This window comes from Argiope bruennichi, chromosome X1 (genome assembly GCF_947563725.1).
Source record: "Argiope bruennichi chromosome X1, qqArgBrue1.1, whole genome shotgun sequence".
Taxonomy (NCBI): domain Eukaryota; kingdom Metazoa; phylum Arthropoda; class Arachnida; order Araneae; family Araneidae; genus Argiope; species Argiope bruennichi.
The window spans coordinates 8,460,896-8,483,963 of record NC_079162.1 but is presented as its reverse complement, the minus strand read 5'-3'; the positions used below and the strand labels follow the sequence as shown (position 1 = coordinate 8,483,963).

Below are 23,068 nucleotides of genomic sequence, written 5' to 3'. Positions count from 1 at the left end.
AGATGGGGCGATTCACCATACCATCGCAGTCCAGGGCACATTTGCAGCCAAGACTCCATGCTGCTAGGAAGGAGATAGCCTGGCTACACCAGGCGGATGCTCCATAATCGCCAAATCCCGCTGCGAGGAAGAAGGGGTGGTGTAAGTGAAGCCGTGTGAGAAGTAGCGAGTCGGCAGCTAAAGCGAGGAGGTCAGCCGTTGGAGAGACGGTAGAATGAAGCTCCCAGGAACCCCTCTCCTGCTGGATTCTGTCTATCCGCTTCGTGTGCTACTGTGTTCGTCTCTGCTGTACATAGTTGTCGTCTTTGTGCTGTCCTGTCTTCGTGTAAATAAACGTCGTTGTTTTTTTCTACTGCCGCCTGCTGATTGAGCGTTCTCCGCACCATATCACTTCCACTATCCAAACGAACCCGGAAATTTCGTAACAATATTTAAAGCTTCATAACTTTATCTGAAGTGTAGAGATCTTTTGTTTAATAAATGAATATGTCAAAAATATTTTGCAGAATATAACTAATAAGACAGGAGGATTGTGTGAAAATTTAGAATTCGTAATTATTTCGGAATTTAATTTATTGATTCAAATAACATAAAAAATAATTCTTTTAGTCATTTACAGTATTTTTCCAATTTACAGTATTTTTCCAATTTAAAGTATATGTCTATTTCTAATTGCAAAAAAATTAGCAACTAGGCAACAATTATACTTGAATACTCATTATATAACCACATTAAGAGTCAAATAATTTCTTACCTCAGAATTAGACTTCACATACTTTATACCTTCATGAAATCTTTTTGATACACAAAAACAAGCACAGATATAATCCCAGTAAGTTTTTTTGGGAACAAATACATCAGATTTTCCTATAAAACAGACATAGAAGTAACATTATTGAACCTTAAATATATTGAACTGAGAATATTCTAAAATATAAATATGTATAAAAGTGAAAAAGAACTTTAATAAAAAATCATGGTCAAATCAATAAAAATGGCACATTTGTTAGCAAGATTTTTCAAAATAAGCAAAAGTTCAGAATCAAAGATTACCCTTATTTTTAAATTAGACTAATTTTCAAATAAGAAGCAGCAATAGAATATAATAAAGTGCTAAGTGCTATATCTATAAAATTTTGAATTAAAAGAAAAAGAAGTATAATTCCTCTCTTTAAAGATTTTTAGTCATAAATACTGATTAAATTTACCAATAAACTGACCTAAAACACAGAAATAATATATTTCAGTTATGATTAAATAATAAAAATAATAATTTTGACAAGTATAATTGTTTATTGATAACCATGAGCTTTCAGGTATTAAAACATTTCAATATTTGAAAGATTGCTAATTGTAAAAATGCAATGTTTCTCTTAAATCCTTAAATGTGTGCTACAAAGATATAATCATAACCATCAATTGAAAAAACTCATTGATGGTGAAGAGAAAAAAGAACAATGAACCACTAAGAGTTATCCTGACATCATTTAATGTACATTTATGCAAAAGGTGACTTTTGAAAGCAAAAATGATCCTCCAAAAGTCTATATGACGAAAAAAAAATCTTAAAGTATCGTTTACACTTTGAAATATAATAACATTTCCAACTGAAATACATATTTTTCATATCATAAATAAAACTAATAAGGTAAAATTAAGCTGCATAAGTTTTAAATAAATTACCAATGTTATATTGGAAGGCATTATTTTTTTACATATTAACAGTGAGAATTCATCCGCATATCGAATCAAGCAAGCCTTATACCTGTCTATAGTAAGTGGCGGAAGTCTTGTTGCTTTAATGAGACTAGTTTAGTTTTAAAAGCCATTGTTAATAATGTCAAGGATTTAATATTCAAGTTTGATTAGTCAAGGCTAGACAAATATTTATTGAACTGAAAATTTATGAGAAAAATTATATTTTGTTGTAGGTAAAACAGAGTCTTTTACATTTTGTCAAAATCGGTTAGACGCTTGAGTCAATTTAAATGAGGAAAAATGTAAGAATCCTTTATGAACAAAAATGTAATTACCTCATTCAAGAATTGTAATCTCAGATTCTTGAATGAGGTAAAATATCTATATAAGAAATTTTATTACAAAGTTAATCATATGATCAGATAATTATTAATTTGTTTTTTGGATTTTTTAATTATATCACTGAATAATATTAGATTAAGGAACAGATTATTTTTAATATGATACGAATATATATTCATATATGAATTTATAAGATAATAAGGGAGATTATTTTTAATAAGATAAGAACAGATTTCATTAAAATTATCTGTTAAAGGAAAGTAAAATTGCTAAGTATCAAATTTTTCATTTCCGAGGATATTGAACACATGATTAATGATTGTTTGAAAAATTAAAAAACAGAGATGTAAATATTTCTACAATGAGCAATAATTGATATCATTGCTCAGAATTTTAAAGAATGTGCAAGTATGGCTTTCAGTTCAGTTCAATTAATTTAGTGCCTTTTTACTTTCAGAAAGTTGTTAGCAAAAACATTTACATGCGCTAAGTTAGATTTTTGATATCAAAAACAATAAAAGTATTCACAATGCAGTAATCAATCATAGTACATAATAATTAAAGTTGTCACTTGAAAATATAACATCTGTACAAATTTTGTAGATGCTTCAAAAGTAGCATTTGGGTAACAAAATATTCAACTTTCAAAATTAATTGTATCAGTCTTATACAGCTTTATTCATCTTCAGAATTTAGTTTATTAAAGCTTTATGACAACCATATACAAATAAATAAAGTGATGAATATTTGGATTCATGAATGTTGTTTTCTTTAAAAGACATAAGACAGACTTGACATTTGTGATATTCTAAACAAATTATCTCAATTAAAATTCCATAAAATAGAGATGTGTACCAAAATTTGTTTTAAAGAAAACTTCAGTAAATCTTAAACTCATACAAAAAAAAAATATGTTGTATCTTCATAGAAGTTTTATGTTTATTATCCTTCATGATTTTTTTTTCTTTCTATATTATTAATTATTTCTCAAGACTTTCCAAGTTTTCTATACTACTGCTCTTTAATGGTGTGCAAATCTCTTATCGCATATGGTGCAGCAACAGATCTGACAATATAATCTTCCTATTTTCAATTCAAAATAAAGTCAATCGAATATGATATTACACTTCTTAATACATGTATGTCTGTAAATTAAACACCATGAATATATTTGTTTTTAAGTCAGCAATGTGCATCACTAGAGTCGACATATTTTCTGTCTCATACCCCGCCCTCTCCTCAAAGTGAGATTTTTTTGTCAGGTCTCTGCTTTTGAATGTTAAATTACATAAAACTAATTTTATAAGCCAATTTTTCTTGTGTTATAACATGGACATAGTGCTAATCAGAAACAACCCTTCTTTTCTTACCAGAAGATAACTAGAAAATATGTATTTCTTCAAAAAAGTGAAAGATTTTTTTTTTAATTAAACAGTATAGGATTAGTTAGCTTTGGTGAAATCACTTCCTTAAATATAATGGAGCTAACATTTAATGACACTGCAAGAATCATAAAAAAAAATCATTCACTGAAGTTTTCACAAATTTGAAAGGCGAAATTGAGAAATAAACATGAAACAACAACAGAAAAGCAAAATATAACAGAATCAAATTTTTTCTAGCATATTTATTTCGCCACTATATGCAGAAAGAGGGGAAACCGATATCTTTGCCATCACAGTTAAATGCATGTCTTTAACTGCAACGCCAAATAATGTACCCTATGAATTTCAGATTTTGTTAAAATAGTAAAGGATTTAAAACAAGCTTCTTGCTGAAATTTAATATCACACTTTTTACGGTATTTCTAAAGACTGTTTAATTTCACATACAGAAAATGAAGGGAGTTCATAAATAAATATCTAAATTTCGTAGGGCTATTTAAAGAAAACAGAACAACTTTCTACTTCATCGGAAATAAAAAATGACAGTTTAAAGTTAATTCAATTTATTAATAAGTGTTCAAAGTGAACCCTCCGAAAACAGATAGATATATCGATTCAGTACGATAATTCCTTCTACACTTTTTTCTTCATGTCTGGTGTGAAGCTTTGAAAGGGTGGTGATTGTCGGTGGTATTTTAATGGCTGTTGAATCGATGCCAAGTCAATGACCCCACCCCCGACGACAGCAAACTTGGTGATGAATTTGGCAAAAAGAAAAAGGCTTTCGAAACTGCTTGAATTTTGGCGATATCTCGATTAGTAGTGAAGACACAATATCTTTCTAGAAGCTTCTTTGCCTTGTCATATGAACTATAAAAACCCGAGAGGCAGAGCTAAAGACACTAGTCGAAACAACTGTTCTCCAGCGAGTTTTCTCCAACATTTAGTTTACTAGTTTGCTGCTTGTGCATTGTTGATCTCTGTAAGTGATGTTTTGAGTACGTTTCTTCTGCGTTTTGCTCCTTGTGTTTCGTGTAGAATAAGGTATCGTTATCCGTTATTGAACTTTTTTTTACCTCACAACCAACGAAGGATTTTTCAGTAATATCAGGAATTGCACCATCTGATGGAGTATCTTATGATGGTTTCGGAAGTTCCGTGATGAAGGCCATTTACAAAGAAAATTGTTCCGGTAGCCCACGCGTAAATGAAGAGAATGTTGAACGTATTCGATACATTTTAATTAAGAATCCGAGAAAATCAACTCGATGTGCCAGCCAGAAACTGCAAATGCCTAATGATACATCACGGACAGTGTCGCGGAGGAGATAAGCATTCAAACCATATCAGCTGCAGCTACTCCAAGAGTAGACTGAAAATGATAAAGAAGTAAGGAAACAATTCTTTGAGTTCATAATTCATGAGCTCGATAAAGACGAATCTATCATGTCCAAGCAGATTGGATTTTATAATGAAAAAATATTTCACATAAATAGTAAAGTCAATCGCCAAAATGCTCGCATCTGGGGAGCATTTAATCCACATGCCACCATAGAAAAGCGCGATTAACCAAAGATGAATATGTTTTTGAGTAATACAGAAAGACAAATATTTCGGCCCATTCTTTTTCCTTGAGAAAACAGTTAATGGAATTATTTGTTTAGACATAAGGTGTACCATTGGCACTTAGTTGTTCGTGTCTTTTCTAATGAAAATTTGCCGTACCGGTGGATTGGTGGCAGAGAGATCTTTCTGTTGGTGAATAGCTTCCTCGCAGATCTGACATGATTCCGTGCGAGTTTTTTTCTGTGACTACATCAAGCAGCAGGCGTTAGTTCAATTGACGTAGGCGAATTCCAGAGTCGTTTATCTGTTGTATTGCAAAGCGTCACACTATAAAATGCGGGGGGAAATGTGGAATGAGTTATCATACCACTTTGATATTTTTCTTATTTCTGGAAGGGATCACATTGAACACAAACAAATGCATTGAATTAAAATTTTCAACAATTATTTTGGATTTCCAATGAACAATAAAGTTATATTTCTTTTTGTTTTGCTTTAATAGCCCTGCAAATTTGCCATATTCATTTACAACTCGGTATTCATTTATAGAGAAATACTTTTAAAATTAGACTATAAAATGAATAAAGACGTCCCCGCCCCCACTTATACAATCAAAAACATTTTGAATATTACTGAAGAATAATTTTTTTTCTGATCCATTTCATTTTACTACTCATAAAAAGTTGAAAATACGGCCTTTGCTCCCTTCCTATAATGTGAATCTTAGCTCATTAATGCTTCAAGTCAGTTTTACAGATAAAAGGAATGAATTAAAAGAAAATAAATGTCGAATCATGGTAATAAAATTATATTTCAAAGTGAAGTTTCTATAGGCTTTTATAGTTAATGCAAATAATTTAAGTATCACAGATATTTAACCATTTTACTTAATTTAAAATTTTAATTAAATTAGGCATCAATACGCTCTCGATTATCCGCTGTTGTTAATCCAAAATTTCAGTGAAAAAATTCTCAAATAAGAAACAGATGTTCAATATTTAAAAAAAACTGCATTACCCATTGTTTTGTTTAAAAAAAATGGTAGCACAATTGTAATTTTTAAAAAAAATCCACTGTTCATAAGGTCATAATTTCACGTTTATGTCCCGTACTGTAAATGAATTTTCAAAAGCCTTTTCGAGTAGATTTATCCGTTCAAATTTCGCATCCATTATGTCTGTCCCATCCACTTAAAAAGGATACCAAGGATAAGCAGTTTACAACGCTTAAACATTATTAAAAAATATTGTGATTTTAGTTTCCAATAAATCATCATATGAATATGAACAGAATACAAATGAAATTTAAATGTAGCGATATAGAAACAGGGAATGTCGCCAAATTTTTCTAAAATGTAAAATTTTCACTAGAAAATTAAAAACTCAGATTTTTTTTTGAACCAATATAAAAGTGATAAATCTTTTCATATAAAAAACCATGAATCTGTATATTATACAGAAATTTCCCAAAAACAGTCCACCTGCAGCTATAGTAATATTTTCCAAGTAATGCTCCAACACATTAATTTTCTAAAATATACACAGCTAAAGTTATTGTTTGTAGAAATCAAAAAGACATATCTATAACAAAGACTTCAATTTACCTTTTACTCTGAGTTGCAAAACAGTTTCTATCTGTTTTTCTAAGCAATGAAGTGCTGTACAGTCATCACTGACGGGAGTTTTTTCTAATGAAAAATCTCTCTTTAACTCTTCAATGCACCCTAAAAAATAAATTGAAAATAAGTCATTAGGCAAATCATGCACACGTGTAAATTCAAACTATTCTTAGATAAAATGAAAGAGGAAAGAATATGTGCTTAGAAAATGATATGCATGGGTAAAATTAACTTTTGCTTGAATGGTAAACCAATACATAAGAATGTAGGCTCAGATTCATCGACATCTCTTCAATTGTAGAGGATATTTCTTTGCAATGAAAAATATGGTTTTATTTTCTTATAATTAGCGCTTTGTTCTCTATTCATTCAACGCCGGAAGATAATAAAAACACAATCACTCTAACAAATAAACATAATGCATTTTTATACTTGCATACATACAACTTGGTAACAATAGAACAAAGCTTGAACTATCAAACATTTTTCTATTCTCCTTTAGTTTAAAAATGCACACTATTTTTTCTATTTTAAAATACTCCCCCGCTATTTAAGCATTGCCTCCTTTAAGAACTATCCCTATATGATCTTCACGAGAGGTGACTAAATGACTCTTCTTTTTTTGCAGCTGCATTTCAGCACAAAATAACGAAAGTAAAAATGATCAGAAAGCCAATTTAAAAACATAAAAAATCTTAAAATTTATCATAATTGATTTTATTTTGATCAAATGTGAGTATATTTTTGTAGCACTTTAGAGCGGGGCCCCACTGGAAGTAATTATTCATATCGGCTAAAGACGGCCCTAAAAAAAACCGGGGTACTCTACCGTCTTATTTTTTCATATACTTAGACAATATAGCACTTTCTTTTCTGTTTTCCATATAAGTCTGAATAATCTAAACGCATCATGGGGATAAGGGTGAGGACGGAAACAGTAAACTCTCCGAAGTCATGGCAAGTCCACAAGAATATGTTCCCTCCTTCTTGCGTGTATAACTCAATATATATAGTTTTGTGTTCGTAATATTAGTGTTGCACTCACCGAACATGAGTTTCCTTTCAACCAATTTGGTCAATGCCTCGAAAATCTTGCTCACCAAACATATGATTCGTAGCATTTTCGAGTTATCGCGTTCATCTACAAACTGAAATACCTCGTTGACTCGAAAACTTAATACATATCATTTTTCATGATAAAATGATTCATTCATCGAGCTCTTAGCATTTTTGAGTTAGTATGGACTCAAAATGGATAGACGGACAAACTTTCCTTAAAAGAATCTTGTCCCAAATTTGACAGAAATCTCAAAAATGCATCCCCCCTCCCCTCCTTTATAGACAGATATAATTCCAAAAGTACGATTTTTCACATTCTTGGAGGTCTAAAAACCAAAAATTTCAAAATTTTGAAATGAACTTTTTTTTTATGCTTACTATACATTCTCTTCGCACATTTTGTATATAAGATTAAAAAAAAAAATGCTGATCTGAATAAATTTTTTAAAAGATCCAACTGTGAAAAGAAATATTATTTGAAGTTCATTTGGCAAAATCTTGCAGAATTGAAGAAAATCGCATTTACTCAAAATTCAATATGAACGCTCTAAAAGTAAACTTTAAAGAAAATCAGTACAGTGAATCAAAAACTGCTCTTGTATTCACATCTTATTTTTGTGTGTTTAAACAAAGTTTAACAGCATGCACTTTAAATTTTATTTTGTTCGTTTTACATCAGCAGGAAATATACTTCAGGAAATATATGACTTTTCAGCTTCTATGTCACTAAAAATTAAAAGTGAAGAGAATTTTCATTTGATTTTTTTTTTAATGCTGCGGTTACAAGGTCAATCAAAATTATCACATTCCATGTATGACTTTTTTCTATTAAAAAATATTTACATGAGCAGAAAGAAAAATATTTTGATAAAGCAAAGAACCATGCCTCACAACAGGGCCAAGTGTTTATACCTCGAATTTAGAGAAACATGCGATTCAGCTTCACAGAGATATATAAACTCTATATAGAGCAATATTATAATAAATAATTATTATTACATCATAAAAAATACTCTCATGTTTTTCACTGTTGCTAGTGTATTAGTGTAGTTTTTGCATTTGTATAATTTTCTCTTCATTAGTAATTCTTTAAGATTGTAATAAGCAAAGCCATATTTATTTTTTGTGTGGTTTTTAATAAAGGCGACGTTTTTATGCCTATTCTAGTGTTCAGTATACATAATGGTTACAGGTACAGGGCATCAGGCGTTCCATCCACGAACAATGAGTTATATGTAGACTGCACACGATATTTATAGCTTAATAAAGAATAAAATCACATCATTAACCACAGGCATGTAACCACTTCAACATACCAGAAGGCACAGTAAAATAAACTAGCATCTCACTAATAAACAAATTCAACAACTACATAAGACCCAAAGTTTTTAATTAAAACCATATAACGTTATAGAAACTTCACTCTTAAATGCTTTGAACGTCTTGAGTGAGATTCATCGCCTCCACATAACAGCTGAAAACTTATACAAAAAATTCCATGTTTGGCATTTATGAAAGAATAAAGATTCCGTAATAGAAAGTATCAACAACCTTGATTACTTTAGACCATCATAGCTACAGAAACATTATAACATTAAAAAAAAATGCAGAAAATAGTGATTATGATCAAAGATTGACAGTGACACAGAATTCGCAGTCTGCATCTTCAACCCCCCCCCCCCAAAAAAAAAACTTTATATATAACAATATGCAATCATATTATTTATTAGAGACAGTGTATATTATTTTTAGAGACAATGCATATTATTTATTAGAGACAATTCAGAGAGGTCTGTTAGTATGGAACATGACTCAATGCAGTGAAATGCAATTTTCAAGATACGGCAGTCTGTTTTGAATGACGAGATAAGGTGGCTTTAATGTACTTTTTTTAACCTACTTTTACTGCATGTCTGAAAGATGAATTGATGGTTGGAGAATAAGGGTGAGTATTAAGATATTTCACCAAGGCAATAACATAATTTTTCAATAATTTTAGGCAATTCCAATTTTTCTATGGATTTCAAACCTATTAAAATTCAATCCATAATCCTGCACAGCCTTGGTTGGTAGCAGGACATATTATAAATCAGGAAAGGAAGTGTCAACAACAAAGCAAACATAAAAAAAAAAATAAACATGAAGGGACAAAACATCATTAATGAACTCTGTAAGAGTAATGGTATTTATTTCGAGCAAGTGGAGTAGAGTGCAGGTACTGATAATGATGCATGTTCATACTATAATGTTACAAGTAACATATCAGTCCCATTCCTGGATATTTTCTGTACAATAATCATTATTTACTTCATGACATATCAATTGGTGTCGGTTTTAGAAGTAAAAATTAATTCTGAATCTTAGGTGAAGGACACAAGATCAGTTCCCTCTCTGCAATACAGATGAGAACCACCGCAAATGGGTGCTATGGTGAACTCTCGGAAGGCAGACTCACAGAATAGGCTGTACTGATTAGCGCACTCTATGTAAGAACTAAAAAAAAAAAAAAAAAAAAAAAAGACCAGAACGAGAGAAGTTGTGATTGAGTGATGTGAGGATGAGTGGTGTTATGTGGTAAGACGATATGTGTGTGATGTGTTTCGTGGAATATGGCCTCAGAAAACTGTTAACAAACGGTCCATTTAATGCTGAAATAACTTTATCTTTTATATATGTGTATCTGTGATGTGTGCAATTAATTTATTAATTATAATACACATAATTACTTATTAATTGCACACATCACAATTATTATTAATTATTACGTATTGCACTAAAAGATTGTTGACTATTATTTGCTCTTAAGAGACGTCACAACCTAATAAATGGTGGCAGCCCTCGGATTCCATAAATTATAAAAAAAGAAAAGAAAAAAATATTAAAAGACCCACGTATGGATTATCTTCAAAGATGTGTTTCGGCTAAATGGGTGGGTACCAAAAATTTTAGTACTGAGGCAAAACCAAAACAAAATAACATCGTGTGCTTCATATTCTTGTTCTTAAAAAAAAAAAAAAAAAAAAAAAAAGGATATGTCAATTCCAAACAAAAATTACAATTAATTTTCAAATTATGCAAAAGAAATAATTTTGAAGCACTGGTTGTTATTTCAAATTGAATAAAATATTATTAATTTAGGTAAAAGTGATATAAATAGTAGATTGATTGAATTTTGTTTTGTTAAAAATTTCGAAGTACTTATTTTCTGTTTGTACACCAGTACACATTTTTGGAAGGTCACTTTGAAGTTATTTTATAAACTAACACGCCAGTGTTGTTAGAAATTTACTACTTCTGAAATAGAATTGTACGTCAGTGCAAATACACCGGCGGAAAATAAAATCCCAACACCAAGAAAGACTTGTGGTAGATAAACAAAATTTGGTAGGCGTGTTTATACATCTGAAAGATGACATCGAATCAAATTTCGCGCTTAATGCATAAATGTGACGCTAGTAGCGACACTCAGAATTTGCAAATCAGGTTTACTTTAAATGTGTACTGTAAAGTACGTGAGTGTTATTTATTTATTTATTAATTGAAATTTGACGTATTGAGTTAATGTTAGCCAAGAATGCCTTTAAAAAGGCGAAGAAGCCATTATCAACAGCTCACCGAGTTTGAACGAGGCCGTGTAATAGGACTACGAGAATGTGGATTTTCTTTCCGCGATATTGCAGAAAGACTTGGCCGGAATGTATCCACTGTGTATGATTGTTGGAAGCAGTGGTCAAGGGATGATACTACCTCAAGAAGACTGGGCGGCCACGTGACACTGCTGAGAGGGAAGACCGCCGTATTCGGCGTACAGCTGTGGCGCATCGTACTGCGTCTGCGACAGAAATGCGAGCTGCAGTTGGTACCACAGTGACGCAAGGAACTGTTTGAAATCGGTTACTTCAAGGACAGCTCTGAGCTAGGCGCCCTGTACAGTAAATTCCACTGACAGTTCTATTGCCATTGTCGTTTGCGTCGTCAGTGGTGCCAAGCCAGAGCTCACTGCAGGACGGAGTGGAGATCTGTTGTGTTTTCTGATGAAAGCAGGTTCTGTCTTGGTGCCAGTGATGGCCGTGTGTTGGTCAGAAGACCAGCGGAACGCCTGCAACCAAACTGTCTGCGGTCCAGACACATTGGACTTACACCTGGAGTCATGATTTGGGGAGTAATTTCTTATGACAGCAGGGGCAATCTCGTGGTTAACCCAAACACACTGACTGCAAATTCGTACGCCAGTCTTGTAATTCAACTTATAGTGCTGCCATTCTCGGCCAGCATTCAAGTGGGAGTTGTCCAACAGGAAAGATAACGCTCGCTCTCATATCGCTGTCGTAACGCAACGTTCTCTACAGAGTGTCGACATGTTACGTTTCCTGCGAGATCACCAGATCTGTCTCCAATTGAGCACGTATAGGATATCATTCGACGACAAGTCCAGCATCATCCACAGCTAGCACTGATCTTCCCAGTATTGACAGAACTACAAGCATTGAATTCCATACCACTAAGTGACATTCGGCACCTATATGACACAATGCATGCACGTTTGCAGACTTGCATTCAAAATTCCGGAGGATACACCGGCTATTAATGTAACAGCATTTCACATTTTAAATGCATTTTCTTGAACTTAAATTAACCTGCGATCTTGAAAATTTGATCAATTAAACATGTTAACAAAACAAACGCAATGTCCAAATTTCATTACTCTACAATAATTTTTTCTTGGTATTGAATTTTTTTTTCCGCCAGTGTACAATAACAAAATAAATCATAATATACATAATTTAAGTACGTCAGTGCTTTGTTAAAGTTATTTCGTATTTCAATTAATATAAATTAGGTTAATTGAAAGATCACTTTCAGATTTATATATACGTACGCCAGTACTTTATAAATGCTATGCTTTATAAATAGTATTGAATTGTAAATTTAGAAATATATATTTGAGTACGCCAAAACCATTTGAAAATTAAAGTAATTTTAAAACAGATGTAGATGTACACCAGTGCTTTGTGCAACGGGTTTATGGTTTATGAGGTTTAATGGCACAAGAGCCAATCTTAGCTAAACTGCGCCATACATATGGTTAAAAATAAATCATATCCAGCAACAAGAGTAGTATTTAAAAATTAAAACACAAGTTCAATGAAACTATAAATATAAGAAAATTCCTCAAATATGAAAATAAGATACAACTGATAAAAAATTACAAAGTTAATAAAAAGAGCGCAATTGAAAAAAGGATTAAGTTTATCCAAGATAAATATTTATCATATACACGTAAAAAAGCGAATATCTTTTAAAAAATTAAAAAGTTTTGGGTGGTGTTTTTCACCCACCAAGTCCTGCATAGTTAGAGACGATGACTGGAAAAATAACTCACGATGTGATTTAAAATCTGGACATTCAATAAGAATGTGTTTTACAGTAAAATCAGTACAACATGTAGGACACATGGGTTTTCTCTCTCCACAAATGAGATGTTTATGAGTAAAACGTGTATGTCTTATACGGAGGCGGGTCAATTTAACATCCAACCCCCGTATAGGGAGTACAGGCCATAATCCAGTATTTTGTAAAGATTAAAAGCTTATCAAGGTATATAACTTGCAATTTTGCTTAGGATTTATTTTTCTTTGTACATTCATAATTATATTATTTTATATGTATGAATCATTTAACAGAAGCAGTAATTTTTTTATCGTTGATGAAAAAAAAAAAAAAAAAATGTGTTTCTACATCGATGTATTGGTGAAAAGAGCTATGCTTTTTTCTCCATCTTTTTGTAATTGTTGTCTGCTTAAATTTATTGCAATTCTAAAGAGATCATTGGACGCCAGTCAAATGAATAATCTCTTCCATCACCGGAAATTAATGTTCTAAGTTTCTTTTTTTTTTTTTTTAATTTTTTGCATAAGGTATAAGTTAAAGAATAGTATAAGGCTTATTGATTGCTATTTTATAATTATTTTACTTTTTGTGAATTACTGTACTTACATATAATGGCTTTCTGGGGAAGATTAAGAAAAACTGAACTTATGAGTTTAGGTCAAGATTTAGATTTAGAAGTTAACGTTAAATTAAAAGTTGTAACTATTAGGAAAATGATAATGGAGATGGAGGATTACGATGAAGAGTACGTTAAAACCCTTGCGGAAACTTAGGTGAAGAAAAGAGAAATTGAAGAAAGGCAGAAAGAGCAAAAAATTAAAGAACGGGAACTTGAACGGAAGCGCGAATATGAATTAGAGTTAGAAAAACAAAAATCGGAGAGTTAGCGAGAAGCAAGGCAATTTGAACTGCAAAAGCAAGAAAAGGAAGCCGAAATCGAATTGCAATATCAAAGAATGTTAATTGAACTAGAAAAGTTAAAATTAAGTCATTTTAATAATCCAGTCGATGTAAGGGATGCTAGTAATCAAAAATATCACCCAGAATTGCAGAAAATAGTTCCAAAATTTATCCCTAAGGAAGACGAGATAAGTTTTTATCTTGTCATTTTTGTGCGTCAAGCTAAAAAATTTAAAATAGAGAAAAGAGAGTGGGTTTCTCATCATTTGTGTCTTCTTCCACCAGACATTGTTCAACTCATTTCTAGAGAGCCTGAAGAAAAGTTTGAGGATTACGAACACGTAAAAGATTTATTGCTGAGAAGATTTAAACTAAGTCCTGAAGCATTTCGAAGTTTGTTCAGCACCAGAAAGCATTTCAAAATTCGTGGAGAGACTTTGCATTCGAACTGACAAATTTCTTCGAAGAATGGATTTCAGGTCTTGAAACTACTGACTTCCAAAAGTTAAAAGAACTTATAATCACTAATCAAATGAATAAACGTATTTCTTACGAGGTTCAAGAGCATTTTGTAGACGTTTGGGGAAAATTGATGTATCCGGTAGAATTAGCTGACATTCTGGACAAGTATGAAAATGTTAGAAGATATAAAAAGGGAAATTTCGGAGGAAATCAAGAAAAGAGAATACCTACACCTGGAGATTTTCATGAGAAGAAGCGGAAATTCAGTGTCAACTCCAGACCTGAAGAAAAGCCCATAAGTCAAGACTTCTCTCGGGGTAGAAGTAATGAAGTTTTTGATAAACGCAAGACATTGCAATGTTATGAATGCGGTTCAATTAATCATTTGAGACCTCAGTGCGCAAAATTGAAGAATATTAAGAATACAGCAAATATAAACAGACTTGTTGAAGTTTCTGAAGATGAATTTTTAGCTCCTTTTACGACCGTAGCTGAGGTAAATGGCCATCAAATGCTTGTTTTGCGTGATACAGGTGCCAGTATTGATGTGATCTGTAGAAAGAATGTTGATTTGCCAATGTATACTGGTGAAAGTATTTGGGCCCAACAACCTCTTGATGAAGGTCCTGTGTTCTTACCATTCGCCGAAGTAAAAATAATTCTCAAAAGTGGATAAATAAAAACAAAGGCTGCTGTTGTTCGCAGTGAACTTGATAAAGGACGCTATATTATGGGGAATCGTACGGGCTCCTTGCTTACGGATTCTCAACTAAAAGAAGTATCAATGCCATGTTCGATAAATGCTGTTCAAACTAAATCTCAAACTTAAAAAATTCAGAATGAAAAGAACAACGACACTAATCAGGATGTAGAAGAGGTAAAACTAGCTCCAGGTGATGCATCTGTAGGTGAAGAAATTCTGTAGGAAGAAGGTAATTCTGAACCTAAAGCAGAAGATGAAGATTTTCAACTTCCTTCTTTTAATGAAGATGATGGTGAACTGTCTCTTCTTAAGGTAAACATCGATGAGCTTGCGAAATGCCAAGCTGAAGATCTCGATTTAAATCCTCTGTTTGAACATGCAAATTCTAGTAATGAAAATGATGAGATAAATAAAAAAATTATTGTTGTTAATAAATTGCTATGAAGAAATATCAAGACCATGTTGGAGATTTTCAAAAACTAATAGTGATCCCAAAAGAATTTAGAGTGAGAATCATGTCCTTAGGCCATGAAAATACTTTTCGACACCCTGGAGTAACAAAAACTAAAGACAGACATTTCTTCTGGTCTAAGTGTTATAAAGATGTTGAAGAATATGAGAGATCCTGTGATAGTTGTCAAAGGGTTGGCAAGCCAAATGAAAAAAAGAAGGCTCCATTGAAACTTGTACCAATTATCTAAGAAGTTTTTTCAAAGTTAAAACTTAGATACTGTTCTTTTAATCCCAAATGGGAAGAGATTCATTATAACTTCCATCTGCTTAGCTTCAAAATACCCAGATGCGATTCCTGTTACTAATCTAACCTCTCTTTCAGTAACCGATGCGTTACTTAATATTTTCAGTAGAACTGCTTTCCCAGTGGAAATACAATGTGACCAAGGAACATTATTTGTGAGCAATCTGACTTCAACGTTTTTTGAAAGTTTCGGAATAAAGGTTTGCCACAGCTCTGTTCATCACCCACAATCAAACCCGGTCGAGAGATTTCATCAAACAATTAAACGCATTTTGCGAGTTGTGTGCATTGAAGCGGGAACTGATTGGGAGAGGCATCTGCCATCTGCTCTTTTTGCTCTTAGAACCGTTATCCATGAAAGCACGGGATTCTCTTCATCAGAATTGGTGTTTGGGAAACAGCTAAGAACTTTCGAGATGTTGCTCTATGAAAAATGGACTCAAGCAGAAATTGAATCCAGCCCAATCATCGAGCATGTGTTTAACTTGATAAATCGTTTGAAGCGACGTCAGGAACTAGCTACGGAGAAGAGGTGGTAATGCAGCTAAAGCGAAAGAAATGGTATGACAAAAATGCCATCAAACGCGAATTCTGGTAGGTGATCTTGTTCTAGTAATAGCTACTTCTAGACCAAACAAACTTTCAATTCAATGGCTAGGACCAGGTACCATTGCAAAGAAGATTTCCGAGACAAATTATGTCGTAAAATTGCCGGGGAAGATAGAAAAATCTCAAATATACTACATCAACATGCTAAAGACTTATTATTATAAAAGAAGTGAATATGTAAATTTGTTATCACTTAAATCCGGAAAAAATGATGTAGATAGCGATGCTGACTTTCCTCATAATGACTCAAGTCCAAATGTATATAATTTCAAGGATATTGTCAGTGACAGCAATCTTGAAGCAAGACTTAACAGCAGAGAAATTGATCAATTGCAACAATTACTTAATAGGTAAACTAAGAACTTTTCCAACATACCTGGGAAAACCAACGCAATTGAGCACGATATCGAACTAAGCAGTGAAGAACACATGATATGTCGGCCTTACCGAGCTTCTCAACGTCAGACGGAGATATTTAAATCAGAAATACAACGAATATTGGACTTGCAAATTCTTGAAGTCCGTGAATCTGACTACATGAGTCCTACGATTTTGGTGGAGGCTCCTGGAAGACATCCCAGACCCTGTATTGACTATCGACGGTTAAATCCCTCGCACTATGTACTATCCTCTTCCATATTTGGAAGACAGAGTAGAGACTGTAACAGCTGCAACGTATATAACGGTGCTGGATCTTTCAAAAGGGTATTGGCAGATACCATTAACGCCAGGGGCGCATAGCAACTTTTGTAACAAGTTTCGGATCATACCGCCCGCTAAGACTTCCTTTCGGCCTTAAGAATGCTCCCTACTTTTTTAGCAAGCTGATGGCCGAGGTGTTAAAAGGATGCGAGGAATATGCAGTCCCCTACTTGGATGACATTGCTATTTACTCCGATTCTTGGGATTCTCATCTAAAACTTTAAAAACCGTCTTAAACAGAATCGAAGCCGCTAACTTGACTCTGAAGTCCTCCAAATGTAAATTTTCCAAACATCACGTTCTTTCAGACCAATGTTGTTGTTGGGTTTAATGGCTCTTTCAGACCAAAGTACAGGCTGTCGTAGACTTCATAACACCCAAAACGAAAACTGATATACGAGCTTAATTGGGATTATCAGGGTACAATAGTAGGTATATACCCAACTATTCAGTTATAGCAGCACCATTGACTGATGCCATTAAAAATAAAGTGAAAAAAGGAGAAATTATATGGACCCAAAAATGTGAGGAATTATTTCAATCGTTAAAAGAGAAACTCGTCAGCAAACCAGTACTTTACTCACCAGCTTTTAACCGTGAATTTGTCTTCCTAACGGATGCTTCATATACCGAAGTTGGAGCAGTATTGACGCAAATAGATAAGAGGGAAGAACATCCAGTTCTTTACCTTAGCAAAAAATTCACCGATGGTGAAACACGATACGGAACCACTGAGAAAGAATGTGTTAATATCATTTTCGCTGTTAAAAAAATTGCATTATTATTTAGATGGGAAAAAAATTAAAATTTAAACAGATCATAACCCTCTAGTCTGGTTACAAAAGAACTGTAGTTCCAACCAACGACTAATGCGATGGGCATTAGCCCTCCAATCACTTAATTTTGAGATAAATCATAGAGCAGGCAAAGACAATAAAAATTCAGATTGCTTAAGCCGTTTAACAACTGTGTAGGTAAACTATAATATATATATATATATATATATATATATATATATATATATATATATATAACCAATCTAAAGTAAGAAAAAGTTTGAAAACGAAACTAAAATGAAAACGAAACAAAACAGTTTCGAAATCGCAAATAAAATTTATTACCTATTTAAACTAAAACCAAAAAGGAACTTCATAATCCTTATTTATTCCCAACAGTTAAATTTCATAAAAATCCATTAAAATTCAGATTCGTGACTTGTAGAACTGGCAGTTATAATTACTATTCGGGTAAACATGTCTTTAAATACTTAAAAATTATCCTGGACAAAATAAGAGATGAAGACAATTTTATAATTTCTAGTAACAAAGAAGTACTGAATTTTCTTAAAAATAACAACATTAATAAACTTAATACTTATGATTTCGAAAATTTATACACCAATCTACCTCATGAAAAATTAATAAAGGTCTGTACTTTTATATATGATGAATATTTAAATGAAAATGTTATTCCTAAAAATAACTGGCTAGAGTTATGTAATTTTAATATTACTGAAAATTACGTGTTTAATGGTATTAATTTTTATAAACAAGTCAAGGGCATTCCAATGGGGACAGCTTTCTCAAGTGCTTTAGCTAATATTTTCCTGCATTACTATGAGAAAAAAATAATTAAATATAATTTAATAAACGGGTGGAGATATATTGATGACCTACTTTTGATTAACTTCGACAATACTAATATTATTACTAATTGCTATCCAAAAGATTTAATTCTAAAAGATACAAATAAAAATCAACTTGAGGCTACCTTTCTGGATTTAAAAATCGAAATTGCTAATGATAAAACAATAGTTGGTATATACGATAAAAGGGATGATTTCAACTTTAAAATAAAAAAACTATGTAACTACCATTCCAATCTAAACTCTAAAATTTTCAAAAATCTAATTTTCTCACAAGTTAACAGGATCAAAAGGGTTTGCAATAATAAAAATTCTTATATTGAAGCATCAAATATCCTCCTTAAAAATTTAATTAAAAATGATTTTCCTAGAAATTACTGTAATGTCAATTTTTTAATTAAACAAGGTATGGTTTGGGATTAATCTTTTGGCTTAAATAAAAATAGAACTTTACTTGCATATTGGATCACTCAATAGATGGCGCTGGGTGCCTACCTCTGTTTACATAATTTACCGTTAACTTTTTTTAAAACAGGAAATCACAAACGATTGTTTAAAGTTTCCTTCACTGTTGGATGGTATGTTCTGGCCTTTTCGTTTTTAATTTTAATTTTAATTTTAATGCTGTTTTTGTTTTTATTGTTATTGTTTTCATTGTATTTTTACTTTGTGGTTATTTTTTTTTTCTAATTTGTTATTTTGTATTTCCTTTCTGTTAAAATGGTATATCTCTTGAGCATAATTTCAGGGGATTTTCGGGTCACGAGGAATCATTATTAGACTTATGTCTGTATGTCCTCACAGAAAAAATCCCTTTATTTGAATGCCTGCCTGAGGGTGACCCTTGAAAAAGTCTTCAGGCCGGATTCTTTTTTAATATTTTTTTAATAATTTTTTTGGTTTAATTTTTTTTGATTTTTGTTTTTCCTATTAACTTGATTCTAATACTTTAGTATATATATATATATATATATATATATATATATATATATATATATATATATATATATATATATATTATGTGTGTGTAAGTATTTTAGTATATGATTTTGTGTATTTTCTTATATTGTTTTTGCCTCGGGTTTTTTTTTTTTTTTTTTTTTTTTTTTTTTTTGTAGTTGGTACTTACGCCACTTAACAATTTAGTGCATTTCCCTTATAGTATTTCCTTGCAGCAAAATTTGAACTTTTAAAATTGACTGTATTTACTGAAGAACTTACAAACTTTCCTTACAATATTTCCTTACAGCGAATTTTTAACTTTCTTTGAACTTTTAAAATTGAATGCATTTACGGAAGAACTTTTCTTGCAAAAAAGACTTTATAGAGGGAGGAGTCTGTACTGACTAGCGCCCTCTATGTACGAACTCAAAAAGGCCAGAACGAGAGAAGTTGTGATAGAGTGACGTGAGGAAGAGTGGTTTTATGTGGTAAGACGACGTGTATGTGATGTGTTTCGTGGAATATGGCCTTAGCAAACTGTTAACAAACGGCCCATTTAATGCTGAACTAACTTTATATCTTTTAGATATGTGTATCTGTGATGTGTGCAGTTAATTACTTATTAAAACCTATTGCACTAAAAGGTTATTGACTATTATTTGCTCTTAAGAGACATCACAAGGCCTTCAAATGTATAGTTCTGTCCATCGCAAACACCTTGCAATAATTTTTTAGAATATCTGAATACGTTTGTTTAGCTATGCTCTGCCAGTTTCTTTATGTTATTAGAACAATGAATCGATTGTCTTGGAGCATCATATGGTGTGGATAACTTTCTAACACTGTTTAAAACACTGCGCAAAGTCTAGATATAATATTGAAGACGAAGTGAAATGACCGGTAAAACTGTTACTTGCCTTTTTCCAGGTTTTTACTCATCTGTCTACTCATAAAATCATGTAAATAATATTTGCATGACATGACTTTACCTTTAATATTACAATGCTCTTCAGACTTTTTCAAATGGTTACTGGCTGAATACTCCATACGAATATTTAAAAAACACTCTCCTAATATTTTTCAAAGAGTGAACAAATAAAAATGCTGGATTAAGCAACAAATAAATAAATATGTTTATGTTGATCATCTAAGGTTATGTATTCAGCAAACTAAATATTGAAAGGATCACCTTCTCTTACTGAAAATATAATTACTTAACAGAGTATTAACATACGTACCTATTATATATCATTTACTTTTTTTAGGTAATAAAAAATTGAAGTGCAAAAAATTCAAGAAATCAACATACTTTTTTCAATTCTTATTTAAATTGTTTTTAAATAATACGAAACAATTTAGCGTTTTACTTAGGATCGAATGTAAAACATGAATTTAGATATTAATGATTAAAAGCAATTTTTAGATACATATTTTAAAAATTGATGGTTGAGAAAAACAATACCATAGAGTAATTATAAAATGTCCCCCACACGCACCCTGTGAGGATCTTGTTAGGAAATATCAGCTATTCAAGATTTTGCTAGAACTGTACTATGTCAAAATGTTTACCAATTAAACCAGATATTTAAATTCTAATTATTCACGTGGAATAAAAAAGGAATACCTTGAATATCCAACAGAGTTTTACTTGTTATCGAGAAAGATGACATGATTTTCTTGCACTGCAATAAAAGAAACTGTTGACATTATCTGAAAAAATGTAATGCATATGCAAAAATACCTTTTAAGTAAATACAGCTTAAGGTGCAAGAGGATTTATCAACAAACATAAAATGAGAAGGGAGAAAGATAAAATAAAATAATTTGTAACAGAAAGACAAAAAAAAAACTTTTATAATAATAACAATCAAAGATGAAGTGTTTTAAGTGAAACACATTTAACATAGGTAATGAAATTTAAAACAAAACATTCACACACAAAAAAAAAAAAACCAGCAGGTGTTTTCTAACCTAAGTTTGAGGCTGAATCCGCAGATACTGTAATATATTTCATATCTTACAATAATAATAAATGAGCATAAAACCTCAAAAAAATGTTTATGAAGTAATTATTCTACTGGAATTTTTTTTCCCAAAATTCTAAAATATTAAAATGTAAATGAAATGTTCGGCTTTTCTAAAACCCAGCCGATACTAATGTTACTAATTATTTTATAATAGGCATTGAAGTTTTATAACAGCAAATTTAAATTAGTATCTGTTTTTTCTTCTAAATTCCTTCGATATTTAGGAAAAAGAGAAAAACACCACCTTTTCTCCCTAGTAGTCGAAGTTCACGTTATAATAAAGGTGAAATATAAGATAGTCATACTTCGGACCCTTACTAAAGAGATTTAGTCAATAAAACTTTAGCTATAATTTTCCCTAAATTTAAAATCTTCGGTCACTAGCATAATATGCTAGGGCCGCCGAAATAAAAATTCATTCCATAAGCCTGAATAGCCAAAAAGGAAGAAAGAATAAGCAATGGTTGCTTTTCAATTACCACGTTGTTAACATTCTTTTTCTTCAGTTGTTTTAAAATTATGAAGAATAAATTTCAATTTATGACTAACGATACTGTTTACTTGTTTTATAACTTTAATGATTTAATCATTTTATATAAATTTCAACGTAGCCAAATCATAAAATGATTAATAAATTTATTCCATAAAAATCAATTTGAAGTGTTTGCATTTACATTCAGCAAAAAATTTGCAATCGAATCATTTTTTTTTTTATTGAACATTTATAAATCCCCGTGCATCACAAAGTATCACTTGAAAATGAAAAATTTGAATTTGCAAAAAATGGTTGAATGAAACAGTCACATTCCCCATGTAATTAAAAAAAAATCCAAATAACATCACAAGGCGTGGTCGGACTTTTTTTTATAAATATTTTTATCGATATGCTTAAGCATGCTTAATTCGTTTTCAATTAACATTAATCATACAATAAATATTAATAACATACACAGGTGGTTATAAAAATAATGGAAACACCTTAGATTTATAAAGAATCCTCTACTAGTATGGTGTAGGACCACCTTTGGCATGTAATACAGCTTGGATTCGCCTAGGAATCGATTCCTAGAGGAATATGGTACCATTCTTCCTGGAGATATTATGCAAGTTCTGGGAGAGATTCCGGTGGAGGACATCGATTCCATAGTGAACGCTCTAAAATAGACCATAACGGTTCAATTATATTGAGATCGGATAATTGTGCGGTCCAAGGCAGATGTTTAACTTCAACCACGTGTTCATCAAACCATGTTTGGATAAGT

General features: G+C 31.8%; 1 protein-coding gene across 4 annotated transcripts in view; it reads right to left on the bottom strand.

Annotated features, from left to right (window-relative positions):
* Nucleotides 1–23,068, bottom strand: part of LOC129959536 (early endosome antigen 1-like) — a 169,642-nt gene that overhangs the window by 101,033 nt on the left and 45,541 nt on the right. For 2 of the 4 annotated variants that reach the window (XR_008783451.1, XM_056072415.1), the window contains exons 2-3: nt 6,595–6,714; nt 755–867 (exon numbers count right to left, since the gene is read on the bottom strand). Coding sequence is in view for 2 of the 4 variants with exons in the window: in XM_056072415.1 (XP_055928390.1) it covers nt 755–867; nt 6,595–6,714 (233 nt within the window). In the remaining 2 variants the exon portion in view is untranslated. Of the gene's footprint in view, nt 1–754; nt 868–6,594; nt 6,715–21,403; nt 21,462–23,068 lie in introns of those variants that run through there. The other 2 variants (XM_056072416.1, XM_056072417.1) reach the window with 2 other exon arrangements.